At 41.9% G+C, this 20,274-nt stretch overlaps 1 protein-coding gene across 1 annotated transcript in view; it reads left to right on the top strand.

Moving 5' to 3' along the window:
- NMD3 (NMD3 ribosome export adaptor) overlaps nt 1–20,274 on the top strand; it is an 85,346-nt gene that overhangs the window by 55,739 nt on the left and 9,333 nt on the right. Inside the window, exons 11-14 of the mRNA XM_077488055.1 lie at nt 3,041–3,186; nt 4,474–4,586; nt 10,135–10,207; nt 19,977–20,083. Of these exons, the coding sequence (XP_077344181.1) occupies nt 3,041–3,186; nt 4,474–4,586; nt 10,135–10,207; nt 19,977–20,083 (439 nt within the window). The remainder of the gene's footprint in view (nt 1–3,040; nt 3,187–4,473; nt 4,587–10,134; nt 10,208–19,976; nt 20,084–20,274) is intronic.

Below are 20,274 nucleotides of genomic sequence, written 5' to 3'. Positions count from 1 at the left end.
TCCAATGAGGACAGAGACAGTGGCCGGAGCTGCTGGGCTCATGCTCATCACTGGAACGGATGGGATCAGGTAAGAAAAAAGGGGGCAGCTGCAGCACAGGTTTTTCACCTTAATACATTAAGGTGAAAAAACTGGAGACTTTATAAATAACACGGTAAAGAGGTTGTATACTGTTGGAAAGTTCTTTCACTTGTCAACCTGCTGTGGTAGTCCCCCATATTGTGCCCTGGTTTTTAGTCAAATCAAAAATGGCTACATTTTTGCATTGGATTTGATCAAATCGCTGCCTCTCTTCCTTCAATAAAACCGTTCATATTGCCCAAAAAAATGTCCTCTACATGGTTGCTTTGCATTGCTACACAATGATTGGTCAGTGCTACGCGTTGTACGGTGCGTTTCAGACTGATTCAAGACAAGATACTCTATGTGGCTGGTATACTTTCTCAGTGGTGGTAATTGAGTATCAGAGTAATTACTCTAAGCCATAGAGGACACTGTCTAGTGAATAATCTAGAAATATACAGTTTACATTTTATTTAGTGTAACACAAATATTTAAAAATGCTATGTGTATTCATGGCTAGCTCTCCCACTCATTTGATTAGGTTGTCAGATATTTGCCTTCAGTGCCACCTGCATGTGAAATACTGGTATTACAAATCACAGATTCCCTAGTTCACTCCAATAACTCCATGCTATACACTTCATTATTTATTCCCAATGCAAGTTGAAGAAAGAATGTTTCCCACAGTGGCATATCTTTTTGTCACATTTTTTTTTTGCTAATCTGACAGCATTTCACCATTGTTTATGCTTCACATTGACATTACTGCTTGTGTCAACGTTAAAGAATATGTCAATCCAGAATTTTATATTCTTGATATGTGCCTGCTGAATCATGTACTTGAAAATGTATCCTGTTCTCTTTGTGAAATAAATGGTGTGCCTACCAGTCACTCTGCTTTCCTATTTAAAACTGACCACACTTGATCTAAGGCAGGAGTCTCAAACTGGCGTGAAACATTGCAAGGCTGAAAGTTACAAGCATGACTCCCACAGACAGGGGCATGATGGGACTTGTAGTTTTGCTGAATTTTTGATGGAGGGCTGCCAGACCCCTGACCTAAGGTGTGTGCGGTGATCCTTGGTTTTGCAGACATTTCCCTGGAAAATGATCCCGCTGCACGTCTGCTACACCTTAGCACCTTTATCATGGTGGAAATATTGTACATCTCTGGTAATACTTACTATATGCCGCGGCGCCCTGTATCCAACTTCCAACTTGAAATCAGAACAGACTCCTTCAATTAGCCAATGGATCAAAGCAGTAAACAATATTACCACTATGGGAGACTTCACTATGTCCCTGTGCCACCATGATGAATGATGAAAGACATGGTTCTATTGGACACAGTTCCAATACTCCATAATGTACAAAGATCTCCTGGCATCAGACCCCTCCTTGAAAGTGATCTCGAGGGTTGGTGACCACCTCTCCCCTTTCCCACAAACCCCCTCCCCCTTTCTTTGGTTTGTTTTCTAGCTGTGCTGAGAACTCAGCCTGCTCTCCTCCAATGATGAGACTTGTCCTGACATGCCTGCACAGACATTCACTGGGAAGACCGGTATACTTGTGTTCTGCTCCCCAGCTCTCTGAGATATATAATATAACATTTTTTTTTTGTACGTATACAAAAATGTCTTGGCCTTCATTTCTATTTTAAATGAAATGGGTTGTTTTAGAAGGTGAGGACTCGCATATATTTTAAAGTGGTTGTAAAGGTTCAAGATTTTTTTACCTTCATACATTCTACACATGAAGGTAAAAACCTTCTGTGTGCTGCTCCCCCTAATACTTGAGCTCTATCTCGATCCAGCGATGGGCATGAGAGCAGTGACTCTCCCTGGTCTCTTCTTCCTCATTGGCTTCTGCTACTGTCAATCACAGCCAGTGAGCCAATGAGAGAGTGGGAACGGGGCTGAGCAGCACTCCTTGTGTGAACGAACAGCTTGCTATGGGGGCACTCGGCAGGAGGGAGGGGCCAGGAGTGCCGGCGGGGGACCCCAGAATAAGAGGACCAGGGCTGCCCTTTGCATAACCACTGCACAGAGCAGATAAGTATGACCTGTTTGTCAATAAAGGCACATTTTGTTTTTTTTTTCTTTTCTATCGCTTTAAATTGGTAGACAAGTAGTGTTTGTGGTGAAATAGGATAAAATGCATTATTAACAAAGAGCAACTGAAATGCCTGTCTGTAAATAGGCCTTCTGAGTGCTACTTCTAGAACAAGATGAGCAGCAACAAAAACAGATTGGCTTGGGATGAAGGGGCATTGAGGGTTTATTACACACATGGGTTCAATTTTATTGTTTTTAAAAGGCCTAATTTGTGACTTCTTTCTTGAATACATTAGACTTGACAACCCAAATTTTTATTGCTGTAATAAAGAGAGGATAAGTGGCTTCACCTCTTGCCTGAAAATGAACCTTCTCTAGCTTATTCTAGCAAATTCAGAATAAAGTCTAAGCGAATTTCAGGGCCGGTTTCCATGGAATGTACAACGCTTTGATTTTCAGTGCTTTCATGTTTATCAAAGCTGAAGGGAAATGTGGGCACATATTTAAGTTTTGTTAGTATTTCTCCTAAAGTCATTTTGATGTTTCCATATTTTTGTTATATTCAATAGAAAGAATTTTAGCTTACCCATAGAAGCAGCTGTCATCGGGTCCATATTTTGTTTGCTGCTACACAGCTGTTCAGATAGCAGATCACCCACATAAAGACTGCATTACTTTCAATGACTCATAGACTTGCATTGTAGAAGAAGGAGCAGTAAAATGCAACTGCTGTGTAGCACTGAGAGCAGAAATGGTGCTTTGTATGTTTTTGTAATGAGCAAACGTGGATTTCTGCCACCATATCAACTTGTGTATATAAACACACAAGATTTAGAACATTAACACATAAGGATAAGATTTAAATCAAGATGATCTCTTCTATATGTATATAACGAAAACAATTTTTTTTTCTCCTTTTATAGTTACAGAAGTTGATGGGAACACATATTGGAGACATCCGTTTAACAGCTTGTTTCATCCTAAACAACTAGAGGAGTTCATTGTGATGGACATAGATATTGTCAGAGACCGGAAACAAGGAGCAGGCGCTGGAATGAGATCAAATAAGGTATAACTCCACACTTCTTCCCCCCCCCCCAGCAAGCTTGGTCATGGCCCAACACCCTGTTTATGTGAACTGTGTTATATGCCAGTGGATCTCAACCACTAGGTTCTAACTCCCTTCTGCCATTCTGTGCACTCTTGGAACACTCAACACTTGCCTTGAGAAATTACAGCTTAAAGAGTAGTTCCAGACCGTGCTGTGTTATACAAATTTACATTGTTCCTGCTTAACCACTGTAACTATGTATATCCCCTTGGAAGCTGCAAATCTGTGAAATAGACACTGCTACTTCAGTGATCCTCCACTTTCTGGGTCCTGTATCCAACGACTGCACTTTTGCTTACTTGAACACAGGAGGTCAGCCTATTGACACGAGTGGCATTCAGAGAATTCTTTGCATTTTCAGAATAAAGCTTTCTCTGATGGACAAGGCGGAAAGGTGGGGAGGTGGCATCACAATTTCTCCCTTGTCCAATCAGAGAACACTTTGCATTCATTCAAAAATGCACGGGACCCAGAAGCAAGTGCAACTGCCATGGGAATTGGTCAGGTATGGTATACACCTAGTTGGGTTGATCCAAGCTGGACCGATGTATAATAAAGCCATACCTGGAATTCTTCTTTAAATTATTGAAGTACACTCACCGGCCACTTTATTAGGTACACCCGTTCAATTGCTTGGTAACACAAATTGCTAACTAGCCAATCACATGGCAGCAACTCAATGTGTTTAGACATCTAGATGTAGTAAAGACCACTTGCTAAAGTTCAAACAGAGCATCATAATGGGGAAGAAAGGGGATTTAAGTGACTTTGAATGTGGTATGGTTGTTGGTGCCAGACAGGCTGGTCAAAGTATTCCAAAAACTGCTGATCTACTGGGATTTTCATGCATAACCATCTCTATAGTTCACATAGAGTAGTCCGAAAAAGAGAAAATATCCAGTGAGCAGCAGTTGTGTGGATGAAAATGCCTGGTTGATGCAGAAGATAATGGGCAGACTGGTTGGAGATGATAGAAAGGCAGCAGTAACTGTTTTCTTACCCTTTTCCTGCACTCACATTGTGCTAATGTAACTTGCCCTGCACCTCCTCATCTGATTACTTATTGGGTAATGGCACCAAATGCATTGAGGTTCTGTCACAATTGGTTTACAGTACAATGCACACATTTGCTGCCTGTTTGCAGTATACCCTCATAGACTTCTATGGAGCTTGGAGAGTAGTTAATTTTGTTCATATAGTCACAGAAAAATATATAATTTCCTTTTCCATTTTCTTTTTACACAGCATACTCTTGCTGAAGTTTGGGTTCAAAAAACTTCTGAGCTGAACACGAGCCAACAGTACCACTGTCGGACACACTTGGGACATCTGCTGAATCATGGGGACTTGGTCCAGGGGTATGCTATCCTTTTTTTGTGTATATGATGTACATATATGACTAGATAGAAATTCTGGAATTATTGACTGTTTGTATAATGCTGGAAGAGATGAGACAAACTACAATCAATTATTATTGCTTAAATACTTACCTACTCTGTGCAATGGTTTTGGACAAAGGAGCCTCTTTTTGGGTCCCCCGCCGGTTTTCCTGACTCCGCTCCCCACTGAGTGTCCCCCATAGGAAGACACTTCCCGTTGGGACACTCATGCAGGCCCGCTTCCAAGCCGAGCTGTTCGCGTCTGTTTAGACACACAACCCAGCTCAGCTTTGCCGCTCCGTCTCTGCTCATAGGTTTTGTCTGAGAGCAGCAGGAGCCAATGACTCCTGCTGCTCTCAGCCAAGCCTATGAGAGACGGGAGAGGGTAGAAGAGCTGCTGCAGTGTGCACAACACTGGACTGAGATCAGGCTCAGGTGAAATATTTTTGACGGGGTTGTGTTGCTGCGAGGGGAGTTGCACTAGGGTAAAAGACCCTTTACCTTTACAACCACTTATGTGAAACAGCACCCTTAAAACAACCCATTCAGTTTAAAATGGGAAATGAAAGGCATTTTTAAAACATTTGTGTATACATCTAAAAAACTAATATATATATATATATATATATATATATATATATATATATCTCTTTGTGTGTGTGTGTATAATATATCTCTCCTCTGTCCAAAGAGTTGGGGAAGGAGAAACACCAGACACTGGTCTTTCCAGTGAATGTTTGTGCAGTGTGATCATTGGAGGAGGACAGACTGAGTTCCCAGATCAGCCGTAAAACTGACCATACTGTGCTCTCATGCTTAGTGTGGTCAGTTTATTTCTAGAAAGCATAGGGACTTGCAGGAAAACCCAGGGAATTCACACAAAGGAAGCAATACCAAGAGAACAGGATACTTTTTCATACAAGTGCGTGGTACAGCAGACCCATATCAGGAATATGAAATGTTGGGTTTACGTTTTTAAAATTCTTTTTTTTTCTTTTTATTCTTTAAATTGCACTGTAAAAAATGATTGGAAGCAAGTTATACTCTTGTAAAGGTTTTACCAATATATTCTGCCTCCTTACACATGAAAGATTCTTCATACACCTTATTAGGGATAGTAACCTTTTCAGCTTTTGCCATTATTCCCCTATGAATAGTTTCCCCTATGAATAGCTTTTTCCACATGGAGTCAATTCGATCAGTGGTCTCCATTCTATAAGGTAGAGAACTGCTCTAGTGTCATTCGACATCAAGGATGCTTACCTCCATGTACCTATTTTTCCTGCTTACAAGAAATATCTATGCTTTGTAGAGATTATTTGGTCCAAACTTCCCAGTGACACCTTAATGGTATAGGCACCTCATCCCCTAATAAATCTGAAATAGCATATATAAAAGGGACGGGGGAATGAAACGGGGGATTTTTCAACGGTGCAGCTTATAAGAAAGTGATAGCAAAGATGTATTAAAAATTCATATAGTTTTATTCAAAAGTATTAAAAATAGATTAAGTAGACAATAATATCAGATACAAAAATGTACAGAGGTCACTGAGTACATAGCTATTGGGTTTTGGGGATCCCAAGAATAATTGTTGATAAGGTGATCGCACTTCTTCCCAACATGTTTCGCACTGAGCTTCTTCAGGGGAATGTGCAACTAACAATAACATAAAGAAAATAATTTTTTATATTTGAAAACAACGATACACTGTAAAGTACATGTCATAATATATTGAAAAATACATAATTTTTACACAATCACAAATAATCCCAATGTGCGCTTAGTCCAATACGGCAGTGCTTACCCTGATCAAAAAATACACCGCAACCCCGGATCCGGCAAAAGATGGAAAGAAATTGTTTAAGCCCGACAAGCCAGATCAGAGGCCACCCAGCTCAATGGAGGACATAGATGAGGGTAAGCCAACGCAAAAAAAATGCATAAAATAGAAAAGAAAAATAAATAAAACTAAAACGTTTTAAATTTATATGAGATAAAATTTACTGTATAATAATCATTATAATGCCCTCAGTTATATGAGGGAATTGGGGCATAAGCCTCCATATCAATAGAATATATAGTATTAATTGTAATAGTTAAAGATAGATGGTGAATGATGACAAAATTAGATAGTAATTGAACAAACATTAAACCTTTGTTATCAATTAAAACCTGATTTGAATTTGGAACTAAAAATAAAAATTATATAAAAATATAAATAAATACTTATACCTTCAGGAATAGAGGAAGATTGGAATGTATTACAATGTATCAATATAGATACAATAAATGTGAGAGATCACAGCAAATTAACCAATTCGATACACAGCTTATACAAGCTAGTGAGTGCAGCGCTTTGCTGCCCCTGAATAGCTGCTATACCTAGAAACAAATAAAGAAAATATAAGTGGAAGTGTTTAGGGAAAGTATAATGTATTAAAGTGTAGTGAAAAATGAATATAGGTTACCAAAAAGTGAAGATCCGACATTGCGGCGGTGCCCGTATCCTGCCTCTAGCTAGTGTATCCCTGAACTGCGCTGCTTATAACTCCCCCATCCATCGAGCCGGCGTCTTACGTCACCGGCTCGATGCGGACATCCAAGGGAGGGTAATGTGCATGCGCGGAGCCCATCGCGCCGACGTGCAGACTACAATCCCCATGATTCCGCGGTGCTGATGAATGGAATCAGCGTAGATGGTTGCCAGTGAATGCTGGCGACGGAGACAGGGCTGTGTCAAATCTCCGCCCCTAGGGGGGAGCCGGCACAGATGCAGGCTAATCGGCGAACACATGGGCTTCTATCCCACAGGGGAATCACATTTACACACCCACCCAAAAACGGGCGCCCCGAGGATAATCTACGCACGGGGCGCCCTGGGTGTCCGTATGTCCCCGCATACTAGTGCCGGGAGGCAAAGAGATCCGCTCAAGCGCCACAATCTGATCCAATCCCAAAGTGCAGTGCGGGAGAGCAGCAAGACACCTCTATGTGGATGGGAGTCATAGAGAGCAACAGAGATCCCTGCAATGCTCACCATGAATCCCATTATTAGACCAAGCAACATGGAACTGCAAAACCAACTGTACATTACTACTATTCATACATGATATAAACAAATAAAGAAAATTAATTTGTGTAAAAAAAAAAAAAAAAAAAAACGGAAACCTGGTATTTATCATTCTTTTGACCCAATTGGATTTGCTTTACAGCTTTGGCTCACATACCTCTAAACTCGCGAGGTGGCTCGGTGGACAAGTTTCTTTTACAAACCGAAGCCAAATGGATTTTTACCTTAAAAGCCACCCAGTATCCGGGGTTTAATGAAAATATTAGTTATAGATCCTTTTTATAACTCTGTTCTCTGACCCGTTCTGTGGATCTCCCTGCCTCCGCTCTGGGCCCCCGTGGTATTTGGGATTGAGAGGAGAGAGAATTTTTCTTTTTCCTTTTCCCCCCCCCCCCCCCCAATGTTTGTTTTTTTTTTTTTTTTTTTTTTTTTACCACCTGCAAAGCAAAAGGCATAATGAGCTAGTATGCACCGCATACTAGCTCATTATGAAATACTTACCTTAGAACGAGGCCCCGACATCTGGCCCGATCCACGCCGAGGGAGCTGACATGCTTCCTTGGCGTTTCTTCCGGGTATCGCGGCTCCGGCGCTGTGAGTGGTCGGAGCCACGATATCGTCACTCCCGCGCATGCGCGCGGGAGATTTCATCCCGGCTGGTCGGCCACTGCCGGATTTTCAGCCGAGAATCCCCCTTGCGCCGCTGCAGTCAGCGGTGCATACCGAGGGGAATATCTCCAAAACCGTACAGGTTTAGGAGATCATTTTTTTTTTTTACCTACAGGTAAGCCTTATTATAGGCTTTCCTGAAGGTAAAAGTGAAAAATAAGAATGCATTAGAAAATAAAAACTGCCTTTTTACAGATGCTTTAAAAAGGGTCCCTGCCTTACTCTTAGATTTACCCATTTACTTATGGTTAATGTTTGTTAATGCTAAATGTTTTATTCTATGTGGGTGTGTTTTACTATAGCCTGTTTATTTTAGAATTTCCTTAGTGTTCCTGGGTGATCTTGCCAGTCCTTGTGGATGGCTGTTGGAAATTATAAAAACAAAATCGCAAATTACAGGGGTTCCCACACATTTTGTCCGTCGTAAAAAAATAAAAAAATAAAAATAAAAAAAAACCTCAAAAACCATCATTTTATAATCCAGGCCCTTTGTCTTTAGAAATGATGTAATGTTCTGAGTAATTTTTTTTTAGGGAAAAAAAAAATACAGATAAATGGGATGCTTAACCAGTGGGCAAGCTTTCTATGGTGTAGTTTTTAACTGTGTTAGTACACTTCTTGAGCCCTTGGCTCTGATTTATTCAGCCTGGCATGCAAAGTAATTGCTTGGGGGGTCTGTTCTAGTCAAATCAGAAGTTTTTTAGGTTTCTGAAGTGTTTTGTCCATCAGTGGTTAAGTAGTGTTTGTTTGGCCTTGATGAAGCAGACATTTAAGTCTGACAATTGACATTATGAGCCTGATCTGACCTAAAAGAAGCAGACTTTAAACTATACATATTAGAGATTTGAAGAGCAGCATCTCGCTGTAAGCCCAGCTTAGTGGACATGCCAGTGACATTTGTAAATAAAACCTTTCTGTCGGTGACATCGGCACTTTCTTGTCTATGCAATGCAAGCAGATCATGGCTGTTGGGAGGGGACGGCAGAGTGCTGCACATAGCTTCTTGAAAATATTTCAGCCCTCTGGTGCACATACGTTTACCTGCACCAAAAATGCAAAATTATAAACAGGGATGGAAGTTTTTGTTTGGAGCTTGAAACCGGCAGGAAAATCTCTTGTGATCTTCAGCTATGTCACTAATAAAAATGTAATTTTCAAATTTTCAGAATATACTGTATATGGGCCATTCAACCAATAAACAAAAATCTTGATTTAATGTGCATCTCTTTTTTTTTCCAGAGCCCCTTTATAAATGGCACACATATTTTTGATAGTTCAGTTCAAGCAGTTGTTGCAGTATGACATTCTTCTTGGTCTATCGATAGCAGCAACATTTTAAAATAATTGCTAACTGTGTTTTGTGCTGAAAAAACAGTCGTATTGCTTCATATAGAACACATTCTGTGATCTGCTATGCAAAACGACTGTTTACCTACAGTAAACTCCATAGGGCATATTCGTATTTTATTTTAGAACAGTTTGTGTGCCCTGTAGTGCTGGCTGTCATGTCTGTTCCTGAGCAGTTTGTTATTTGGAGTGCTCAGAGACTCTGTTCCCATTGGAGTGTGTGTGGGTGTACTGCTAAATTACACACACCTCCCAGGCATCCCAGCACTGCTTTTCCCTAATGATCTGCTTTGTTCAGCTACTTGCAGATAATACTAAGCTTAGCAGAATAAGTTTTCCAAGTTTAAAGTTGTCGGTATTGTTTGTGTTTCTGATACCTCATATGGTATTGTAAATCCTTTTCTTTTTCTCTTTTTTTTTGCAAATCCTTTCTTTTAGATTTGATCTGGCAAACTGTAATTTAAATGATGAGTTTATTAACAAGATGAACCCCCATAACATTCCTGATGTGGTAAGTCAAGTTCTTTCCCCTAGATGGCGCACTCAGCTTATAAATACATGATCTGCAGATTTAGCTATGACTCTTAAGAACGCTTCTCTAAACCTATGGATTCTAATAAAAGTGCTAGCTATATTTTATAGATAAAACCTGGTACAAACTTTGTCTCCCTTTGGTTTAAGACGGTGATGGTCAGATTTTCTGATACGAGGGCCTCAAATGCGGCCCCCAACAGGACTGCACAAAAATTGAGAATATAGCACACAACAGTATAGTCAGACTGTGGACACGATGCAGAAGATAGAGACTGTGGAGATGATACAGGAGCTCATCAGGGACTGCGGACATGCCACAGGGGAGGGTGAGAGACTGCGGACATGCTGCAGGGGAGGGTTAGAGACTGCGGACATGCCTCAGGGGAGGGTGAGAGACTGCGGACATACCGCAGGGGTTATTGGAAGACTAGAAATCACTACTATAACAGAGAAAATAGATAAACCAGATTAGTGTCTGCAGGGGCCCTAAGGGGCAACATGCTGTGGGGGACCAGTGTAGCAGTGCACAGGATCAGGTAAGTAAATTTTAATTTTCCTGAACGAACACCCCCCCCCCCCCCATTCCTAAATGAGCATTTAACCCTTGCAGTGCAACTGCAGTTTTCTCTAGTTTAGCATTAAATATGATGGGGTTTTTTTTTATGACCCAGAAAGATGTCCATTCAGGGTAAAGTGGTGAATTATTTTGTAAAAAAATAAAAAAAACTTCTATCCAAACATACCTTCCACCACTATATTTCTTGGTCTAAAAGTTGACACAGTTGCATATAGTTACATAGTAGGTGAGGTTGAAAAAGACACAAGTCCATCAAGTCCAACCTATGTGTGTGATTACCGTATTTATCGGCATAGAACACACACTCCCCCCCCCCCCCCCCACAAAATCGGGGGAGGGGGGGGGCGTGTTATACGCTGTTGCTAGAGCTTTCTGACCATTCTGCGGCTTCTGTGTACTTTCGGTCGCACTCGGCTATCTTTGGCCGCACGCGGTCGAAAGCCGCCGAGTGTGGCCGAAAATAGGCGAGAACGGCCGTGTGCAGCCGAAAATACCCGAAAGCCGCCGAGAACTACCGGCGCCATTTTTAAATGACTGACAAGGCTGCAAATGACACTGACAAGGCTGCATTGATGGGCATTTTAAATGTAAGTTTTTTTTTTTTTTTTTTTCTTTTTTTTTTTTTTTTTTTTCCCCCCTTAGACTTTCCTCCTAAAAGTTTTTTTTTTTTCTTTCTTTTAAATTCCCTCCTAAACTTGGGGTGCGTGTTATACGTCGATAAATACGATATATGTCAGTATTACATTGTATATCCCTGTAAGTTGTGGTTATTCACACCAGAGTCTTGTAGAGTGGGAGAATTATTTTAGCTCTGGAGTTAATCCCCTTTTTAATGCATGCCAATATTCTGTTTGCTTTGTTAGCAGCAGCTTGGCATTGCATGCAATTGCTGAGCCTATCTTCTACTAGGACCCCCAGGTCCTTTTCCATCCTATATTCACCCAGAGGTCCCCCCCAGTGTATAGATTGCATTCATATTATTGCCACCCAAATGCATTACTTTACATGTTTCTACATTAACCCTTATTTGCCATGTAGTTGCCCACCCCATTAATTTGTTCAGATCTTTTTGCAAGGTTTCCACATCCTGTGGAGAAGTTATTGCCCTGCTTAGCGTCGCCCGCAAATACAGAGATTGAACTGTTTACCCTATATTCCAGGTAGTTTATGAACAAATTAAATAGGATTGGCCCCAGCACAGAACCCTGGGGGGCCCCAATACCCAGCCCTCACCATTCTGAGTACTCCCCATTTATCACTACCCTCCAAACTCACCCTTGTAGCCAGTTTTCAATCCATGTACTCACCCTATGGTCCATGACGAGGACCTTATTTTGTACAGTAAATGTTTATAGGGAACTATGTCAAATGCTTTTTCAAAATCCAGATACACCACATCTACGGGCCTTCCTTTATCTAGATAGCAACTCACCTCCTAATAGAAGGTTAATAGATTGGTTTGGCAAGAACGATTCTTCATGAATCCATGCTGATTACTGTTACTGCTGATTACTAAAATCTTGTATATAGTGCCTTATCCTCTCCAAGAACTTGCATAATATTGATGTTGGGCTAACTGGTCTGTAATTCCCAGGGATGTATTTTGGGTCCTTTTTAAACAGTGGTAGTACATTGGCTTTTCTCCAATTCCAGTCAGTAGACTGTCAGTTAAAATTAGGAAAAATGGTCTGGCAATTACTTGACTGAGTTCCCTAAGTACCCTCGAGTGCAAGCCATCTGGTCCCGGTGATTTACTAATGTTAAGTTTCCCAACTCTAATTTTAATTCTGTCCTCTGTTAACCATGGAGGTGCTTCCTGTGATGTGTAATGAGGATAAACCCTGCAGTTTTGGTTACTGAAGCCCCCCGATTCCCTTGTGAAGACTGAGGAGAATAAATTCAATACCTTTGCCCTCTCCCCATCCTTTTTAACCAGATGTCCTTCCTCATTCTTTATGGGGCCAATGTGGTCTATCCTCACTTTTTTTTTTACTGTTTACATACTTTTTTTTTTTGCTCTCCTCCGCTATGTGTCTTTCGTGTTCCATCTTAGCCGCCCTAATTGCAGCCTTACATTTCTTGTTGCTTTCTTTATATAGTCTGAATGCTGATGATGATCCCTCAACCTTTTATTTTTTGAAGGCCTTCTCCTCTTTTATTTGCATTTTTACATTGAAGTTGAGCCATCCAGGACTTTTGTTCGCTCTTTTAAATTTATTACCCAATGGGATGCATTGGCTAATGCCCTTACTTAATATGCTCTTAAAGCAAACCCATCTCTCCTCCATGTTCTTTGTTCCTAAGATTTTATCCCAATTTATGCCTTCTAGCAGAATTCGTAGTTTAGGGAAGTTGGCTCTTTTGAAATTCAGTGACTTTGTATTCCTATTTGTGTGATTTTATACTGAAGCCAATTGTCCTGTGAACGCTGTTTCCTAAATTGCCCCGTATTTCCACTTCCATGATCAGGTCTGTATTGTTAGTAATCAGTGGATCCAGTAACGCTTTATTTCTAGTTGGTGTGTCTACCATCTGATCCATGAAATTGTCCTGCAAGACATTTAGGAACTGGCAAGCCTTAGACGAATGCGTGGTTCCCTCCGCCCACTCTGTCTGGATAATTAAAATTATGATAACACTTCCCATCCTTGCTGCTAATACAAATTGTGATAGGAAATCTGTCTCCCCTTCCTCCCTCAGGTTAGGGGGCCTATAGCATACTCCCAATATTATTTTCCCCTTAGCTTTATCCCTTTTGGAGCTCTACCCATAAGGATTCCACCTCCTCCCTAGCTCCCTTAGTGATGTCCTCTCCCACATTCACTTGTACATTATTCTGAGGCTTCCCCCTCCCCCTTTTTTACCCTCTATCCCTGTGATAAAGGGTATATCCTTGAATGGTTGCCAGCCAATCATGAGAGCTGTTGAACCAGGTGTCTGAAATTCCCACAAAATCCAAATCTTCCTCGTACAACCGTATCTCTAGTTCACTCATCTTGTCCGCCAGGTTCCTGGCATTGGTGAACATGCTTCATATTTTAGACCAGTCGCATACTATCCTCTTAGTAGGTGTTGCAAGATTGCAACTAGGACTTGTTACTATACTTACCTTGGGTTTATGTGCTTTAGTAAAGCTACCAATAATGCCCCTGATACTACCCTCTGGAATATGTTTTACGCTGACTACCTCTTGACCCTCCCCCCCCCCCGCCTAGTTTAAAAACCCCTCTAACTTTTTTGCCCATCTTCACGCCCAGCAGATCCTCATTTAGGTGCAGTCTGTCTCTTCTATAGTACTGATGATCGACTGAGGTCCAGTCCTCCAGGAACCCAAACCCCTCCTTGCTATACCAGCTCCTCAGCCACTTGTTTACTTCACCAATCTCCCTCTGCCTTTCTGGTGTGGCTCGTGGTACCAGCAGTATTCCTGAAAATACTCAAATCCCAAGTCCCTAAAATCGTTCTTTAGGACACGCCATCTGCCTCTGTCATTTGTGCCAACATGCACCATGACAGCCGAGTCTTCCCCAGCTCCTCCCAGGAATCTGTCCACCAGATCTGTGATGTGCCCAAACCCGACGCCCAGTAGTCAACATACAGTTTGGCACTTCAGATCTTTGTTACATATTGCCCTCTGTCCTAAGAATGGAGTCCCCTACCACCAGAATCTGTCATTCTTTCCCTTTGCTTCCCCCCACACTTCTGGAGAAGTTCTTCCCCCTCGGCAGCTAGGAGAGTCCCTCAGCTCCAGCAGTGCTGGTCCCTGACTGGTTTTACCAATGTCACTTAATGGAGTGTACTTATTGGGATGCTCCAGCCCAGTATCGGCCTCCCTGGCACTTTTCCCTCTACCCTTTCTGACTGTCAACCATCTACTCGTTTCTAGTGCCTGCACCTCTTTGTCTCCACCCACCTCTGTGCTGGCCCCTGCCGGATACGTTCCTGGCTCTCCTTTAATATGGAGGGTCTTCTCAGTGCTGATGGTTGCTTCCCTAGATTCAGAACCTGGGCTTCCAGGGAAAGAATGTGCTTACATTTTGCACGGCAGTATTCGCCCTCAATCGGATGATTAAGGAACGCATACATGCCGCATGATGTACACCGAATCGCATCTCCATACTCGCTGGGCATCGTACCTACTAATTTAATGAGGATTGGGGATTATACCCTGTTCAAATTACCTAACAACTAGCTTCCTGACACTAATACTCAACAAGACAATACATAGGTACTTGCAGACTCGCGTTCACCCACAATACACAGGTACTAACGATCCACACACTACTCAGACAACACACAGGTACTACCTGACACTAATACTAATACAGCCCATGTGTACTCGCAGCACTCATGTACTTAAAATACACAGGTACTTTGATCCCTGTTATAACCGTCCGTTTTCCACTCTGATTTTTAACTCGCCACTTAGTCCAGTTCCACTTGGTCTAAGTTCCAGCAAGCTCTAATATGAGTAGGCTCAAAATGAGTTCTACAGAAAGTAAAAAGAGAAAAAAAAGAAATTAACCACTCGCCTTAATTAGTAGACCGAAGGAAGGAAAGAAAAAAAAGTGACAGAAAAAGATGTTAAGAAGCTGCAAGGAAAAGCCCCAAAAGGAACCTAAAAATGCAACACCGCAATCACCAGCAGTCAAAAGCAAAACTTGTTTACACTCTCCACCCAAGGTCCCCACTGTTTAGCTTCCAACCAGCAAGTCTGGACATCGCTAGATCGCTTCAGAGGATTAATGTATCGTTCCTCATCAGACTCAAACCAGGTGATTGGCTGCTCAGGCCTGAGCACTACATCCTGGGAGGAAGTCATATACTCCCCCATATAATGTAATCAGTGGGTTTGATTTATTTATGTCCTTTATTTTTTTTCTTATTTGAGAACTTGTCAGTTTGCCCTAAATTAATGTAGAAATTGAATAATGTTTAGCATAATTATTCTTAAATCCCTTTCCAGTGCCTCCCGGTGGCCCTTCAAGTGGGTCTTAATGCAAAATAGTCACATGGTCAAGAGCCCAAACATAAACAAAGACTGAGAGCTGACTGACCTCTTGATCATTATGCTGGGATCTTGCTATTCTGCTCTTGGCACCAAAATCTCAGTGCCCACAGAGCCATGTGTGGCATGTGTTCCTTAGTGTTACTAAACGCAGTAATATGAAAATAGTTACCCCCCCCCCCCAACAGTACCCACAGCTTGTAATTTTTTTTACATTGAAACACTGCCACTATATACCTTTGTGGTTTGTGGCTGATCTGTATACCACGGTCACATGATAAACTGCAGGGTCTGCCTGAGTGCTGAGTGTTCGGTTAGGAGGAGATTTTCACTACAGCCTATATTCTCATGCTGTTATGGGAGGCGGATCATCCAATCAAGATGTGACAACCCACTCACTGTTATTTTTTAGTTACTGGGCATGGAGGAGGAGGGAGGGACTGGGCTGTCATTTAGGATCTCTTTACTTGCCCACATGAGTGATGTCAATATCGTGACCTGGCTAGCATTGATCAACAAGGAAATGTTCTTTCCAGCAATGGAGACCAAACTGAGCATGCGCCCTGATCCCTTACCCATGTGATCAGCTGTCGGCCAATGACAGCTGATCATGTGATGTAAACAGCCGTGCTGACAGTGTCATGGAGAGCTGCCGCCAGCTCCTCAGTGCCCACCTGTGCCACCTAGTAGCCACCTATCAGTGTCCACCAGCGCCACCTATCAGTGCCTCATCAACAGTGCTGCACATCAGTGCTGACTTATTTGTGCCTATCAGTGCCCACCAGTGCAGCCATATCAGCGCATATCAATAAAGGAGAAAAATTGTCTGTTTGCAAAATTTTATAACAAACTATGAAACATGATTTTAAATTTTTTTTTCTAAATTTTCCATCTTTTTTTGTTTAGCAAAAAAAATAAAAAAAATCCCAGCTGTGGTTAAGTACCACCAAAAGAAAGCTCTATTTGTGTGAAAAAAATAAAAATGTTATTTGGGTACAGTGTAGCATGACCGTGCAGTTGTTCAGAGTGACAGCGCTGAAAGCTAAAATTGGTCTGGGCAGGAGGGGGGTTTAAGTGCCCAGTAAGCAAGTGGTTAAAGTGGTAGTAAACCACACCAGAAAAAAAAAAAAACGAATTGGACCCAGAGCATTTTAAAGGGGTTGTAAACCTTCGTGTTTTTTGCCTTAATGCATAGGTTTAAAAAAAAACTTCTGACACTGACCGGACCCCTCAGCCCCCTAGTTTTTCTTACCTGAGCCCATTTGTTCACTCGGCAGGGACACGCTCACCTTCTCTGCCCAGAGTTCTCAGCTCTTGATTGGATAGACTGATAGCAGCACAGCCATTGGCTCCTGCTGCTGTCAATCAAATCCAATGACACAGGCGCCGGAGGGGTGGGGTCGAGTCTGGCATTATATGTTTATGAACACTAATGCTGGACTTGGAAGTTCACCCCCAAGGTAACTCCCAGGGAGAGCGCTTTTCCAGGGGGTTTACTGATGTGAGGAGGAGCCGTGAGTGCCGCCAGGGGACCCCATAAGACAAGGGCCATACTGTGCAAAACTAACTAAATTAGAAGAGAGGTTTAACCTTAAACTACGTAGAGGGTTCTTTACTGTAAGAGCGTCAGGGATGTGGAATTCCCTTCCATAGGTGGTGGTCTCAGCGAGGGACATTGATAGTTTCAAGAAACTATTAGATAAACACTTGAACGACCACAACATACAGGGATATACAGTGGTGTGAAAACGTGTTTGCCCCCTTCCTCATTTCCTGTTCCTTTGCATGTTTGTCACACTTAAGTGTTTCGGAACATCAAACCAATTTAAACAATAGTCAAGGACAACACAAGTAAACACAAAAGGCAATTTGTAAATGAAGGTGTTTATTATTAAAGGTGAAAAAAATCCAAACCATCATGGCCCTGTGTGAAAAAGTGATTGCCCCCTTTGTGAAAACATACTATAACTGTGGTTGTCCACACCTGAGTTCAATTTCTCTAGCCACACCCAGGCCTGATTATTGCCACACCTGTTCACAATCAAGGCCTCACTTAAATAGGAGCTGCTTGACACAGTAAGGTCCACCAGAAGATCCTTAAAAGCTACACATCATGCCGAGACCCAAAGAAATTCAGGAACAATTGAGAAAGAAAGTAATTGAGATCTATCAGTCTGGAAAGGGTTATAAAGCCATTTCCAAAGCTTTGGGAATCCAGCGAACCACAGTGCGAGCCATTATCCACAAATGACGAAGACATGGAACAGTGGTGAACCTTCCCAGGAGTGGCCGGCCGCCCAAAATTACCCCAAGAGCGCAGCGACGACTCATCCAAGAGGTCACAAAAGATCCCACAACAACGTCCAAGGAACTGCAGGCCTCACTTGCCTCAGTTAAGGTCAGTGTTCATGCCTCCACCATCAGGAAAAGACTGGGCAAAAATGGCCTGCATGGCAGAGTTCCAAGGAGAAAACCACTGCTGAGCAAAAAGAACATCAAAGCTCGTCTCAATTTCTCCACAACACATCTTGATGATCCCCAAGACTTTTGGGACAACATTCTGTGGACCGATGAGACAAAAGTGGAACTCTTTGGAAGGTGTGTGTCCAAGTATATCTGGCGTAGAAGGAACACTGCATTTCAGAAAAAGAACATTATACCAACAGTAAAATATGGTGGTGGTAGTGTGATGGTCTGGGGCTGTTTTGCTGCTTCAGGACCTGGAAGACTTGCCGTGATAAAAGGAACTATGAATTCTGCTGTCTACCAAGAGATCCTGAAGGAGAATGTCCGACCATCTGTTCGTGTACTCAAGCTGAAACGAACTTGGGTTCTGCAGCAGGACAATGATCCTAAACACACCAGCAAGTCCACCACCGAATGGCTGAAGAAAAACAAAATGAAGACTTTGGAGTGGCCTAGCCAAAGTCCTGACCTGAATCCTATTGAGATGTTGTGGTATGACCTTAAAAAGGCCGTTCATGCTCGAAAACCCTCTAATGTAACTGAATTAGGACAATTCTGCAAAGATGAGTGGGCTAAAATTCCTCCAGGATGCTGTAAAAGCCTCATTGCACGTTATCGCAAACGCTTGGTTGCAGTTGTTGCTGCTAAGGGTGGCCCAACCAGTTATTAGGTTTAGGGGGCAATCACTTTTTCACACAGGGCCATTATGGTTTGGATTTTTTTTCACCTTTAATAATAAACACCTTCATTTACAAATTGCATTTTGTGTTTACTTGTGTTGTCCTTGACTATTGTTTAAATTGGTTTGATGTTCCGAAACACTTAAGTGTGACAAACATGCAAAGGAACAGGAAATGAGGAAGGGGGCAAACACTTTTTCACACCACTGTACAATGTAATACGGACATATAATCACACACATAGCGCATTATGACAGTTACCTGAAAATGAAGCCCTCTAGCACCATGCTGTCACTTCTGTAGGTGCTTCCATCTTCACCTGGTCTTCTTTCCAGGTTTTCTGGCTCCGGCTGTATGAATGGCTAAGCTGTAATGATGTAATTACTAATGGCTGCGGCACATAATTCTGAACAGACAGCACAGTCCATTCAGAGCCCAGTGTACATGCGTTGGTGATGTCACCGGCTGCTGCTAGAGTTAATATCTCCTAAATGGTGCATATTTAGGAGATATTTACTGTGCCTATAGGTAAAAAGCAAATACGTGCGTTTTACTACTACTTTAACATCAGTTTTGATACTGTTTGGAACTGCTACAGTTAATCCACACTGACTAGAATAATTTGGCTTTGCACTGCTTCATTAAACTCCAGCTGACGTGGTCACAAACGGTTAAAGATTGTCTTTTCATATGTGATTGTTTTTCCGGTTGTAGTGATAATAACACTCGAGTATTTTTCTGGTATTAATAGGTAAAAGACGATCACACTTAACATAGTCTATTTGGAGCACAAACCTTAGCAGTTCAATTGTTTGTTCAAAGAAATTTGAAACAAGATATGCAGCTACTTCTTAGTTTGTATGAACACCTCTCAAAGTTCCAAAATGTTTTCATTTTGAATTCTGACTCTTCATTTGCTGCATGCTTATCCTGGGTCTGTAATGCAAAATAATTAAAGCCACATACAGGCAGCCTATTGAGCCCATGCATTTTCCCTCCTTCCCATCTCATACAGGTACTAATCAAGAAGATCTATAATCGTGCCAGAAGGCAGAAAAGGAGAAACTGGAAGTTGAAGGAGCTGGAGAGAGACAGAGAAGGCATGGACACAGACGATGAAAGGTCTCTATTCACTGACCATGTGGCTCACATTTGTGTGTTGACGTCTGTTTGTCTATTTTGTGTGACTTGGTCCTTTCTACAGATACAAAGTGGTAATCATCTCCATTGCCAGCATGTGGCATTTATAAGGAAAACTTCTCTATTTAATCTTCAGCTGTTTTGGCTTAATTATATTTACCTCATTGCTAAAA

This window comes from Lithobates pipiens, unplaced genomic scaffold (assembly GCF_037356315.1).
Source record: "Lithobates pipiens isolate NorthernLeopardFrog02 unplaced genomic scaffold, aLitPip1_a1.2 Scaffold_18, whole genome shotgun sequence".
NCBI classification, from domain to species: domain Eukaryota; kingdom Metazoa; phylum Chordata; class Amphibia; order Anura; family Ranidae; genus Lithobates; species Lithobates pipiens.
This window is presented reverse-complemented; position numbering and strand designations above follow the sequence as displayed.